Source organism: Pipistrellus hanaki (genome assembly GCF_964339955.1).
Source record: "Pipistrellus hanaki genome assembly, chromosome: 7".
Lineage (NCBI taxonomy): Eukaryota > Metazoa > Chordata > Mammalia > Chiroptera > Vespertilionidae > Pipistrellus > Pipistrellus hanaki.
In genome coordinates, this window is record NC_140509.1 from 53,543,974 (window position 1) to 53,558,558 (window position 14,585).

At 52.1% G+C, this 14,585-nt stretch overlaps 1 protein-coding gene across 1 annotated transcript in view; it reads right to left on the reverse strand.

Moving 5' to 3' along the window:
- Nucleotides 1-7,464: 7,464 nt before the first annotated feature.
- BEND3 (BEN domain containing 3) overlaps nucleotides 7,465-14,585 on the reverse strand; it is a 35,812-nt gene continuing 28,691 nt past the window's right edge. Inside the window, exon 4 of the mRNA XM_084890534.1 lies at nucleotides 7,465-13,804. Coding sequence (XP_084746660.1) covers nucleotides 11,552-13,804 — 2,253 coding nt within the window. The 3' untranslated portion in view covers nucleotides 7,465-11,551. The remainder of the gene's footprint in view (nucleotides 13,805-14,585) is intronic.

A 14,585-nucleotide genomic window follows, 5' to 3' on the forward strand; every position in this document is an offset into this window, starting at 1 on the left:
CACTTTGGCTCAGTGGATAGAGCCTTAGCCTGAGGACTGAAGGGTCCTGGGTTCAATTCCAGTGAAGGGCACGTACCTCGCTTACATACTGAATCCCCAGCCCTGGTTGGGGTGCCCACATGCAGGAGGAAACCAATCTTACACTGATGTTTCTCTCTCTCCCTCACTTTCACTCCTTCCTGGGGATCAAGCCCACAACCCAGGCATGGGCCCTTCAGTCCGCAGGCTGATGCTCTATCTACTGTGCCAAACCAGCTAGGGCCGAACAGCTTTTTGAAACTATTGGTAATTAGTACCTAGCTAGCTATTTGGCAGACTTGGACCCATTCCAGACTTTTCTGTTTCTAAAACTTAAACTAAGAAGATATCTGATAATGGAAAATGTTGGTTTGGTCACAGCTCGTGGCAAAAACTGATCATAAACAAAAGCATTTCATAAAGATTTATGAACTCTTTGTACACACTTATTCCTACTGGACACAAATGACAGCTGTTTTACGATGTGTCCCGGCAAAGCTGCCTCAGATAAGATTTGGATGTTTCTAATGCAGTGGTTCTCAACTGGGGCTGATTTTGCCACTGAGTACATTTGACAGTGTCTGGATATTCTTTTGGTTTGGGGATGGTATAGGCATGGAGTGGGTAGAGGCCCGGGATGCTGCTAAACATCCTATGGTGCACAGACAGCCCCCACAACAAAGAGTTATCTGAGCCAGAATGTCCATGGTGATGAGGTTGAGACCCTCCTCTGATGGCAGGACAAGGAAGAAATTTTTTAATGGTTCTTGTTTTTCCGGAGAAGTATGGAAATGCTGCTAGTGTATGTTTGCAGTTTTTTGTTTGTTTGTTTTTTATGTATTTTTTACAGAGAGGAATAGAGAGGGATAGAGAGTTAGAAACATCCATGAGAGAGAATCATCAATCAGTTGCCTCCTGCACACCCCCTACTGGGGATGTGCCCACAACCAAGGTACATGCCCTTGACCAGAATCGAACCTGGGACCTTTCAGTCCACAGGCTGATGCTCTATCCACTGAGCCACACCGGTTTCGGCTGTTTGCAGTTTTTAAAGGATGAACATTTTAAAGTTATGATTTGGTATGTTGTAGCAGATGCAAGGGAGAACGATCAGCCAGCACTCTGAGGGAGGGAAGTTTAACCTTTATTTTGCAGATCTGCTTAGTCCAGGGAAATTCAGATACAAAAGCCTGAACTCAACTCCTGGGGAGGCTCTGACCTATACATCTCCTGTGGCGGCCCCTGAGGGTCCCCAAAGCTCCGCCCAAGTCAGTCTTGGCGGGGCCCTGGGGCTAGGTTCTGCAGCTCCACCCAAGCCAGTCGGAGTGGGGAAGAAGACTGTAGTTTTAACCAGATACAAACTAGGTTGCAGGCCTCCCTGTCCCATTTTCCTTTTCAGATAGAGGCCTATGTAGCCCTTTTACCAGCAATAGTTAATCCTTTCAAAGAAATAGCTTTTTTTCCTAGGAAATATGGTACTAATTGCATTTCTCAGCCAACAAAAAAAAAAGTAGACATTTGGGGGATTATTTGTGGTTTATTTGGTCAATAATGATTGGGGAGATAGAAACTACCATTTTTCAAGAAACGAAGAAGAAAATAGGTTTCAGTTGGGTGGTAATGCCTGGTCCATGAGCCTCAAAGGGTATGCCGTGTGTATCATGACTTGCACTGAAGTTCTGCCTTATCTGGGACATAGAGATTTTGGCCTTAAAACAGTTATTGTTAGGATACTGATGAGCAGGGAGCAGCAGAGGAAATGGTAGACTCAGGAGCAACATGGGTGTGTCTCCCAAACTGTCTTTGAAAATCAGCCTTGAAGGCAACGGTAGCAGGGTAGTCTCACCTTGGAAATCGTAAACACCATGAATCAGAGTTTATTTTCCCTGGAGAGCCATTTACCAACACACCGTTGCATGGAATGGGGACGCACGCCCACAAGTTTTCCCAGGAGGACACGCCCTCACACCGGTACTCACCCTCTTCCAGATCATTTTTCCTCCTCTTGGTTTCACGTATTTCACAGGTGCTCCCTGACTTTAGCCAACTATTCTAATGTGTGCACTGTGTACCTTTGTTGGTATGCATTCTTGTAAAACGTGTTTTGCTGTTCTTTACACATTTGCATTTCATAAATGGCATTACTATATATTTCATTTTGAGTCTTTTTTCACTCAGAATGGTTTTTAAGATCCATCCATGGCACTCTAGGCACATCTAATCCAGTGTTACTCTCTGCTGCATAATAAATCCCAGTGTGCATCCACCACATTTTGCCTACCCCCTTTTTCTTTTTTAATATATTTTTATTAAATTTTTACAGAGAAGAAGGGAAAGGGTAAGGGATAGAGAATTAGTAACATTGATTCAGCTGCCTCCTACACACTCCCCACTGAGGATGTACCCACAACCAAGGTACATGCCCTTGACTGGAATCGAACCTGGGACCCCTCAGTCCGCAGACCCACGCTCCATCCACTGAGCCAAACTGGCTAGGGCTTTTTTTTTTTCTTTCTTTTTTTTTTTTTTTTTTGAGAGAGAGAAGGAGGTAAGGAGAGAATGAGAGAAACATCAATTTGTTCCACTTATTTATGTATTCATTAATTGCTTCTTGTATGTGCCCTGAACAGGGATCAAACCTGCAACCTTGGCCTATCGGGATGACGCTCTAACCAACTGAGCTACCCGGGAAGGCCTTCATCTCCTCTCCCAGACTCCACCAACTCCCCTCGCCACAATAGCAGTGCTTGCTTCCTCTCCACCATGGCTGCACCAGGCTGCTCTCCCACCAGCAACACACCAAGTGCCTGCAGGCCCATAGCCTCAGCCAGCCCCTAGCACGGTGACCCAGTTTTTGGACTTCTGCCAGTCTAATGTAGTCTAAAGAGGGGTAGTTGTAACATACTTCATAAGTTTTCCTTTCCTGTAATGCAAGTGGAGCAGGCAGTTAAACAGCATGAGCAGAGCAGAACCCTGGGCCAGGTGCAGAGGGTCACCGGGGCGGAAAGCCCCAGGTGCCTAGCAACAGGCAAAACGACTGGCCCTTGCCTGACCACTCCCTTAAGCATTAACTCCTGGAAGGTGACATCTAGGCTTCAGTTGTTTCAGCTCCAGGCCCAGAGAAGCAGCAGTCAGAAGAAGAAAATTACTAACCATATCAGGACCTGCTACATTGGTCAATGACTTCCTGGCACTCACCACTCAGTGGAGACACTCCCCACCCACCCACCCACCCAGGAGACACTGGGGAAACAAGCTCAGGAGATCCTGCCCTGAGGCCTTCAGATAAAAGCTCTCTAAGGAGCATCCAGCTCCCTTCCCCACCCCCTGCTTTCCCCAGGGCATGCTCTCTTCCCAGGAGTATGCCCTAGTGCCTCTCCTCCCTTTTTCCTCAAGATGCATATCTCTCTTCCTCCTCCTACTAAGCTCCAAGGGCCCTTTTACTACTTCTGTCACTTTCTAAACTTCCTCTTAAGACTTAAGTTCCTTGGCTCTGAATTCTTTCAAGCCGAACTCAAGGACGAGGTTGCCGCCCAGTGCCCAGTGCCGTTTTCCCACCGCCTACACAAGCTCCCATCTACAGCCTGCCCATCTATAGCGTGGACTTTCACAGAGGGCTCTGAGACGGCCTCTCCCGCCGCTCTCAAAGCCGTGCTTGCTGGCTCTTTTATTGTTTTGCTCATCGTTATTGGTTAATAGACCAGGTACATTAAAAGGAGGATGGTGAAGTCTACAATTCCATCTCATCATGGATATTTCTATCTCTCCCCTAAAAATAAAGTGAGCAGTTTCTATTCTGGACTGGTTATATCCGTTTTCTGGAGCTCCACTCAGAGGAGTTAGATACTATCCTATATTTCCCCACAGAATACTAGTATGTGATAATTTTCTTTAGGATGCTGGGGAAAATCCCTTAACTCTTGATTCCGAGACCAAAGTGAGGCTGAAAGGATAGGAGCCAGCTCTGGATCTATGCAGCACCACTGCTGTGAATAACCTGAAGAGAAGGCACCCATCCCCATGGGCCTAACATGTGCTGGAGCACATGCCTCATCAAGCCTGGGACTATGCCCGTGCGGAGATTTCAGCTCATCCAATCCAAGGAGACTCGGCTTTAATACCTTGTGTCAGAAGCGGAGCCCCAGGAAGACCAGGGCTATTGTGTTCTGCAGCACTGTCCCGGCCTGTGAGCAACAGGGGAGTCAGGGAACTGGGGACCCACATGTGCACCTCAGACCAAAGCCTACCCCTGCTCCCCCTGGGATGGCTCAGCTGTCTGCACTGAGGGCCAGAGCCAGGCCTCAGGCTGCCAATGCCCACCTGCGTCTGGAAAACAAGTTCCAGGCCAGGACGTCAGGTTTTGGGCTGTTTACCGCCAGCACCTTCTCTCCAAGTTCAGACAGGCTTCACTACCAACGAGGGAGGCTGGGACTTGTTAGAACCATGGAACAGTGCCCAGAAGGTAGCAGGTGTTTCAGATGCTTTTGCCGAAGGAACTTCCTCTGGAGGCAGAGATAATTCCTCCTGCATTCCTTGTTGTATTTCCTGTGGCATTAAAAGTTTTCATGAGCCGAAACAGGTTTGGCTCAGTGGATAGAGCGTTGGCCTGTGGACTGAAAGGTCCAGGGTTCGATTCCGGTCAAGGGCACGTACCCTGGTTGCGGGTACATCCCCATACAGGGTGTGCAGGAGGCAGCTGATCGATGTTTCTCTCTCATCGATGTTTCTAACTATCTCTCTCCCTTCCTCTCTGTAAAAAAATCAATAAATATATATATAAAGTTTTCTTGAGTCAAATTCTCTCCTACTTAGATGGATCCAGAAAGCTCAGAGACTGCAGACAGTGAGCAAAAGTTCAACAAAGGAGACTACTAGGTAGAGACATGGAGAAATGTACTCCACACAGCTTTGCAAATGGCAGCACAGAAATCAAGAGCACACACTTTGGAGTCAGCCTGGCCATCTCTGCTCCCTCTATGACCTTGACCAAGTTACTTAACCTCTGGAAGCATCTCTTTTTGTTAAATGGGGGATAAAAACACCTAGCCCACAGGGCTTCTGTGAGGATTAACTGAAATAATGCTTATGAGGCCCCTAGCACATTCTCGACCCATTACAGGAGCTCACAACATGGGAGTGCTTACGAAAAACAGAGCTCCCTGTAACTTCAGGACCGGTCAGCCCTTCTGAACACACAGCTGTCACACGGGGAGCCTCTGGAAGGAGGGGCTGTGGCATTACGTGCTCTCAACCCCTGTGAGGGGCACAGCTCACCATCTGGACCATCAGGACTATAAACTCTATTGAGAACAAATGAATTTAGGACTATAAACTTTATATAGAACAAATAAATTCTTACTTCTTCAAATAAAATCAACGGACATGCTCCACCACGCAGAAATGTTCTGGCAGAAGGCATCTCGTTGGGCAGCGCCCCTCAGCCCTGAGGCAAACCGCCTCTTCCTACTGACCTAGAAGCTAAAATTGAGTTCAGCGCTCGTGAAGGAGCAGTCAGTTTTATTTGAACACAACAGGAAACCACTTATTTCAGCTCAGATCTATTTCTAATGGTCAGGAAAGTGCTAAGCCTTCAGTTTCGGTATACACAGATAATCGCGGCGAATTTTGTGAAGTTACTGTAGTGCAGGAGGTCTCAGAGTGCCAGTGTCTGCACCAGCATCTCCCAAACCTACTGAATCAGAGCCTCTGGCAGGCAGGGCCCAACAATCTGGTCTAACACGTCCTCTGGCGGTTCTGCCCTTTGTGGGTGTTGATGGAGTTCCACCCGGCCCCCCCTTTGCCACTGCCTCTATCCTGTAGCTGCAAGGGCCAGCGACCCTTCTGGAGCCACCCCGCCAGGTGAGATACCCCCTTCCCATGGGCAAGATCTCAGACGCATCCTTAACCAGCCCCAAGGCTTCAACGGGGACTAATTCTGCCAACGAATCCATACCCTAGGGTTTCCCAGTGGACAGGATGAAGCTAGACGACAGTGGAAACCACACTCTTGCTCGTGGCTTTTCATCTGCTTTTCCCATGCTCCTCCTGACGGCACACCCTGGACCACTTGCACAAGAACCCCCGTCTCCGATTCTGCTCTTGGGGAATGCAATCCACAGCAGTCAACTTCACAATCTCAAGAAATGTACCACTACCAGAACATGTCTGTCCACAATTCCCAGTTATTTCACTCAAGGCAATTCTAAAACCAGCACACCCATACCCAGGCCCACCAGAGGTTCAGCAGATGTGGGTGACAGGACATGGGCTTGCAATTGTTTTTGGACCTGAACATTCGTGTACTGTGACTTGGGAATGTAGTGTTTTATTTTTTTAAATATATGTTTATTGATTTTTTACAGAGAGGAAGAGAGAGGGACAGAGTTAGAAACATCACTCAGTTGCCTCCCGCACACCCCCAACTGGGGATGTGCCCGCAACCAAGGTACATGCCCTAGACCAGAATCGAACCTGGGACCTTTCAGTCCGCAGGCCGATGCTCTATCCAATGAGCCAAACCAGTTTCGGCAGAATGTAGTGTTTTAGCTCCTGAGACAGTATGCGATGGTGAGACAAACCTGGATTCAAATCCTGGCACCCCAATTTGCAAATTGTGTCAACTTGGACAGTGAAGCTACTTCTCTCTTCTTCCTTACCACAGAGCAGAGTGTCCAAAACACTGAGTTTTTATGAGAATTAAGTGTGATGGCATAAACACCCCTCAGGGACTTAGCTTTCTTGTCTTAAGAGGCATAATTATGGGGTTTACTTTCCGGGGCTCTTGAGAGGATCCAGATACAGCTCGCACATGGTATATGCTACACAAATGTCAGGTGCCAATACGAGGAGCAGGCTCAGGACAGGCTTGTTCCCTTCCCACCACGGGCCAGGGGGTTTCAGACGGACCTGGAAGCTCCCGTAGAGCCCACTGCATCTCCCTCCCAGTGACCGTGGAAATCAATCTGGGGTGGCGCTCTTTTCCGAGACTTCCTAAAGCAGCTCACACAGATGGAAATCCTCCGAATTTTCTTTTTTCTTTTTTTTTAAAAATATATTTTATTGGTTTTTCAGAGAGAGGAAGAGAGAGGGATAGAGAGTTAGAAATATCGATGAAAGAGAATCACCGATCAGCCGCCTCCTGCACACCCCCTACTGGGGATGTGCCCACAACCACTGTACATGCCCCCGACCGGAATCAAACCCGGGACCTTTCAGTCCGCAGGCCGACGCTCTACCACTGAGCCAAACCGGTCCTGGCTGAATTTCTTTTTGGTAGAAAACAAAGATACTTACAGCTGGAAGGGGCTTAAGAATTTAGCTTTGCGTCAAGTCCTGCTTAAACTCGCTCGTGTATTATATTTCGCCTCTGGGGCTCCAGCCCTTGACCAGTCCCAAACTGCGCGTGGCTCGGGGACAGGTGTCGGCTCACAGCAGCCCTCACTCCCGGGGGGAAAGTGTCCCAATCACAAGCCACAGCTTACTTCAACATTGCGGCCCTTGGGCCAAAAAAAAGTCCCTCTGACAGCTTGAGACATTACCGCTACTATGAAATATTAAAGTTGACGATTTGTAATTAGCTGGAGACTGAGAAGAAACACACATCCTTTTGTTATCAGTTAATAACATGTTAGCTTTGAGGAAGCAAATCCCATTTAATCCAAAGGGAAAAGCAGCTCTGCCAGGCCTCAGGCAGGGAGCGCTGGGCTCCCGGGAAAGATAGAGTGTATGTGTGTGTGTGTGTGTGTGTCCCACACACACCGTGTGGCCAGGAAGCGGGTTGTGTAGAAAGGGGCTAGGATTTATTTGGTAGCTTTTCACTCAGCTGTGACAAACTGAAATCCGGTGAGCGACAGCCCCAACACCCCACGTGGGGAAGCCCCAGGGGCTGGGGTGCCCCAAGCATTCATGTTCCCCCCCCCACCCCCCCCAAGGGAGCAGTGAGGAGGCCGCAGAGAAAGACAAATAGACCAAGAAACCTCTTCCCTGAGGAAATAAGATGTTACGAGACCATATTTTTTTTTCTATTTTTAAACATTTTATATAACTCATAAAACAGTGCTTGTATAAAAATTCACACAAAGTTGCTAGAGAGCATACAATTTCCAAAAAATGTCCTGGGTTTTTGTTACATTCAGTTTTCTAATGATGCACTCAAATCCATGGTAAAATGCAGACATTATGTGATAGTTCATTATCTTTGGTAAAACTATTCTCGTTATTTTGTCTCCTCACAGTATTAACTCTGATATCCGCTTTGTGCAGGGTCTGCTACCACTAGGATGTCAGAAAAACATTAAGGCTGGATCTACGCAAGGCAAGTATTCCCAAATGGCAGTGACAGCCCTGGGCCCCCAGCCCCACTTCACATCACCTAGCTACACAGGCAGGGAGAGAGCCCAGCGGGCTCCAGTCAGGGGTCTTGAGAAAGCCCCTCCCCATTCAGGCAAGAGGCAAAACGTTTTGGGGAAAGGGGGAAACCGAGGCCATTTCTACAGGAACCCGGTGCCATGCTGGGGTCTGGTCAGGCCAGTGACTCTTACCATTTAAACAGCTAATCCATTCATCACTCAGTAGATCCCATTGGTGGGTTGATGACTGCAGCTGACATGACACCTCCCTCCCCCCCAACTTACAGAAAGGAAGGCTCAGGGCCGACATGGGATGGGGAGGGGCACACGAACACCCTCGACACAAGACACGACTTCACTCCCTGTCACAGGGCTGTGGTCGGGCAGACACGGCCGGAGGGAGCTGAAGCAGGGTTAGAACACTTAGGACGTCCATGACTACCTTCATACATTCTTTTAAAAGCTCCTTAACACAGAACAGGAGGGGCACTACCACCTAACGTGACTTGCTATTTCACTTATCGTCAGAATGTGTCTGTGCTAATTCTTTACTTCTCCGGGTACAAGGCAGAAAAACACCCCGAAAAACAAGTGAAAACCAAAAATTTAGATAGAAAGGGGGAAGGGATTTGCCAACAGATCTTATGGAAAATAATACATTTTAAAAACAAACAAAATACAAGTAGTTTATAAGTAGTTTGTACTTCTATTGCTTCATGTAAAAACTGCCCCTGAGCCCACCTGTATGGCTGGGGAACGGAGGGCACCACACAGGCCACAGGGCCTGCATTCGCTTCCTGCTGAGACCGTCCAGAGGGATAGCAAACAGCTCCCAGAGTGTGGCCACCTCTCTTCACGGAAAGGGACACTAAGATTTGGGGAGGGCAGGGGGAGAAGCCCTACGCAGGAAAGGTATAAAAGGAAACCACCCAAATAGAGTTTCCAGAAAACATGATCTAGGTTCCTCCTTAGAAACTAGAACCTGTTGATTTCTTTAACGTGGGTACATAGGCCTTAAAAAAAATGATTGTGCTTCTGAAGTTGCAGGGTCACATTCCACCCTCTAGAAAGCAGGACAACGTTCACATGGCTTGGAATCCTCTCGGATGCATCCCGGAGACCAGAACGAATCCCACGGCACTCCCCGACCAGCAGGGCTGGCGGGCGACGGCCACTGCCGTCTTTGGGTTGGGGTAGGCCATGTGTGTACATGCATGTATGTGTGCACATGTGCATTGGCTTGCGTGCATTTGTGTGTTTGGGAGACTAAGGCATAGAGAAAGGCGCAGGTGAGGGGGCGTGGGGTGACCCTCCTGGCTGCTCCAGTCCCTTCTTCTTTCCAGGCACGAAGAAGCGGAAGTTGTTTACGTAGGTCCCCATCCTCTCACTTGTTTTTTTTAAAAAGAAATGTGGGTGGGTGAGAGAGTCATTAAATCCCTGTGCATTTCTAAATTTCAATAATGTAGGACTGCAGTTCCAACAGAAATAATCTGTAAATGGCATTTAAAAGCAATTTTAATAAAGCTAGGCCGGCACGTAAACATTGTTCAAAATCCTGTCATATCTATTAAAACAAACCAGCCAACCAGCCTGCTTGGTTGGAACCAAAGTCCTTGTCAGCTGAATAAAGACAATTCACAGATTGCTTCTATTGTTTCTGCGTTTTAAGGTAGCCAATGTGTAAGCCACAGGGCTTTATGACTGCCCCGTGTGATTCATTCATTCCGCAGGTTCCTGGTATGATGCATTCCGTTTGAGTTCTAGGCTGTTTCCTTTTCCTCTTAGGCGTTTGGGCCCCAAAGTCAGGTACATAAAAGTATTGTTTTCAAGAACTTTAACTCCTGGGGGATTTCCTGGCTGGGACTCCTGGAGAACACGCCACTGGCCTGGAATAGTGTGACCTTCCCAACCGGTGGGAAGAGAAGAAACGTCTCAGTCCAAGGCAAGGGATCAAGATGTCGGGCAGCAGGGCAGCAGGGCCTTCTAGGGGGTCTGAGGGGAGAGCTCTGAGTGGGCCCTGGGAAGGGACACGGAGCCCCATTTGAGATGACCTGTGTCCTTCCAATACCGGGAGGACTGGGCTTGCCCTGAGGAACAGGATGCATACTGATTGGAGGAGCTAACACAGAGCTGTGGTGAAGTCACCACACAGCCCCCAGAACCCAGGTTTCGTACACACACACACAGAAAGTAAACAGTTCTAGGTGGGTCCAAAGGGACCCGTCCTTACAGCAAACAAGCCGATTACTCACACACACTGTTCTCCAAGGACACGTGTCTGCCCCTCCCACCAGCCTCCTAAGATGGAGAGGGAAGGGGGCAGTGGAAGGACACAGCTCAAAGGACACTGTGAACGTGTTTCCACGTCTATCTACATTCATCTCATCATCATCATCCAGTGTTCTTGTCTACAGAGAGGGAGCACAACACTCCACCCACCCAGCAACGACCAACGGGCCAGGCCACGAGGAAGCCCCTCCTCGGCACCACAGCGCAGGGAGGAAGGGGCCGTGGGGCGACGGGATGTCCGTCACCCCGTCCCCCTGCCGCCATCCAAGGGGCATCCGGACTCCTCAAAACCAGATGTAAAAGACAAGGTCAGTCAAGTCGGTCTCTCTGCCACCTGCAGCTATCAGCCACTGTGCAGAAGCACGGCCATTCTAAACATTTCATAAATCTGAAACTATCTTCAAAAGAAACCCCGGCAACTGAAGTCATCGAACAGTATTTCACCATGAATATTTAAAAGATTCCCCCCAACTCCTAAGCAAATTGGCCCCCAAAGAGCCCAAGTGATCTTTTTTAAAAAAAGGGTTTTCTTTTAATTTAAAAAACAATTGATAAAAATGGAAGATGTAAAACGTGGGAAGAGGAACAGGAGTTGCTGAATTTGCATTTCACACTGAGAAGAAGGGGAGGGCAAGCCGGGAGAGAGAGAGAAGCCTGCTCCCGAGGCCTCGGCTCTCCCAGCTCCGCCATCCCCAAACCGGCCACACCCCTGGGGGACGCGGGGACGCAGGCCGTAAGTCAGAGAGACCAAACGTAAGGCTTCGTTCTTGCGGTTGGGTGGGTGGTGTCTTGTGTGCAAAAGTAGTAAGCCACTTGCCCCTGCCGTAAGGTGCGTGTCTGTGGATACCGTACACGTAGCTCCGAAGGAAGGCTCAGGCCCGGGGGGCGGGTACCCGTCATTTCTCCACTTTCTTGGCTTTCTTGAGGATGTCACATTTTTTCCTGTTGGGGCGGCGGCACCGCTCGTCGATGCTGGGGATACATTCATAGTGCCACACCTCCTCCATCTTCTCCACGGGGTACACGGCCTCCACGTAGTGGCGGATGAGTCTGAGCCGCGTGGGGTCCAGCTGCTTCTTGTTGCAGGCGCCCGAGTGGTTGTACTGCAGCCGGAGGTTCTCGGCCGTGAAGAGTTCGGGGAAGAGCCTGACCAGGAGCCGCGCGGCGAAGTTGCCCACCGAGAGGCTCTGCTGCACGATCTCGCGCACCTCCTTGTCGGACAGCAGGTACGGCGAGGGCACCGGGAAGTCGGGCGAGGGCACTACTAGCTCGTCCAGTGGGATCTTGCAGAAGTCTTTGCTGCTCCGCTCGGGGGGCAGCGGGGGCCCCTCGTACTCCTCGCGGAACCTCTCGGCGGAGCTGACGGCGTAGCCCGCCAGGTCCCGGCCGCCCTCGGGGCCCGGCACGTGCACCTTGCGCTGCTGCTGGTAGGAGCGCCGCTGCTCCGTGTCGCGGCGGCGGCAGCGCTCGTCCAGCTTGCCCACGAACTCCAGCGTCCAGACGCGGTCGTTCTTGGCCCGCGGGTAGAGCAGCTGCACGTAGTGGCGGATGAGCCTGATGCGCGCCGGGTCCAGCTGCTTCTTGCCCAGCGAGCCGCTGCAGTTGTACTGCTTGCGCAGGTTCTCGTGCGTGAAGAGCTCGGGGAAGAGGTGCACCAGCAGGCGCGAGGCGAAGTTGCCGATGGACAGGCTGCTCTCGTAGATGCCGCGCAGCTGCTCCTTGCTGAGCAGGCGGTCGGCGCCCGGCACCTCGAAGTCGGGCTGCGGCACCTCCAGCTTGTCGAAGTCGATGGGCACCAGCCAGATCTTCTTGGACCGCCGGCCCGGCCGCTCGCCCTCGAGGCTGTCCTCCACCTTGACCACGGAGACGTCGTCGGGCAGGCTGGAGGAGTCGTAGCAGTCGTCCCGCGGCGGCTCGCCCTCGCTGCCCCCGTCCAGCCCCAGCGCCTCCAGCTCGTCGTCCATGCGCCGGGCGCACTGCTGCAGCCAGGCCTCCTCCTCCTGCATGTCGGGGAAGTAGATCTCCGTGTAGTTGCGGATGATCTGCAGCCGCTGCGGGTCCAGCTCCTGCCTGCCGCCGTCCCCGTAGCAGCTGTACTGCTCGCCCAGCTTGCGGTGGTCGAAGAGCTCGGGGAAGAGCCGGTGCAGCAGGAACACGGCGAACTCGCCCGGCGAGGAGGCCTCGTCCAGGAACTCGGTGAGGTCCTGCGTGTCCACCGCGTGGTCCGAGGCGATGGTGCTGCTCCGGTCCAGGGACAGGGCCTCGTCCTGGTCTTTGCCGTCCAGGAAGTGGCCGGTGTCCACCGGCTCGGCCTCGAAGAAGCCGGCCCCCGGGGCCCCCGGCTGGCTGTCCTCCATCTCCCGCTGGGCCCAGAAGCGGCTGAAGAAGTCGTTGAGCTGGGGCAGGCACTCGGCCTGCCACACGGCCGTGTCCTTCACCGAGGGGTAGTAGACCTCCACGTAGTTGCGGATGAGCTGCAGGTGCAGCGACTCCAGCTTGCGCTTGGCCGCGAAGCCGCAGGCGCTGCAGCCGCGGGAGAAGTCCACATCGCTGAAGAGCTCGGGGAAGAGCTGCACCAGCAGGCGGCAGGCCAGGTCCCCGCCCGACAGGCTCTGCTCCACGATCTGCTTGAGCTCGGCGGCCGTCAGCTGGTACTCGGGGGGCGGCTGGAACTTGGCCACCGTCTCCGGGGGGCTCACCTGCTTCTTGATGCGGCTCACCTCCAGGGACAGCAGGTCCACCTTGCTGTGCAGCTGGGACATGTTGGAGGAGAGCGTGTTGAGCATGTAGAACATCTTCTGGATCAGGAAGTAGATGTTGGGGTCGCCGTCGGTGGTGGCCGAGGCCAGGCCGCCGTCCCGCTTCTGAGTCTCGTTCAGGAGCCGCAGGGGCGAGGGGCTGTTGCCGGGGTTCGCCTTCTCCAGGAGCTCGTACGTGCTGAGCACGTCCCCCGCCGGGGGGTTCTTCTTCTCCATGATCTTGTGCGAGATGCCGTACAGGGGCTTCTTGTAGGAGGGGGCGGTCGCGTCGCTGCAGGGCTCCTCCTCCCCCGGCCACGCGGAGACCGAGTTCCTGCCCCTGCCGGCCTGCTCCCCGTTGCCCTGGCAGGGCAAGCTGTTCTCCCGGTTCCTCATGCCTGCTAGGAGCGCCTGGAAAACACAAGGTGTGTTAGGGGATGTTCTGATTTACTGCACCCCACACATGTCTGTGTCTCTCTCTCTCTCTCTCACTCACACACACACACACACACACACACACACACACACACGCGCGCGCGCGCACGCGCCAAGGAGATGTGAGGAGCTGATTCCCTCGCCCTGAGGCACTCTGTCCAGAATGCACCACAAATGCACCAGAATGCTCATGCCCCCTATTTCCTGAGAGAGGCTCCGACTGGACCCGGAAGGCTGGAGCTGCTGCAGGCCGCCAGCGCTGGACTTACTACCCAGGGCCCGACCGGAGACAGCACGGTGGCTGGCAAGGCCGGGCAAGAACCCTGCTGGAGGTGGGAGGGAGACCCGGGGAATGAGGAGCTCCTGGGCCGGCGATCTCACTGACCACAGCCTCCAGGAGTGGAGGCTGTCACCACGTGGGCACCGAGATGCCCGGTGGTGGGCACAGAAGAACGGGGTCCGGTCGGTGGAATGTGCTGCCCACTCCACCGCCGCCTGGAATCACATCTTATCTCGGGTTGGAAAAGGGCCAGGCTAGCCCAGATGCTCCAGAGCCCGTGCTGCTGAGCGTCCATGAAACGATGGGGCCTCTCAGGTGTCTAAGTTTTGGTCTCCCTGCGGGTCCAGCAGCCCTGCTCAGCCAGAACTCCAGGAGGAAAGGAAGCCCCGCTGTCCTAAGCCACCCGCAGTCTGCAATGAACTGACATGTATCTTAGGCATCTAAGAAGGGCACTTGCTATGTATGATCCACTTGCTA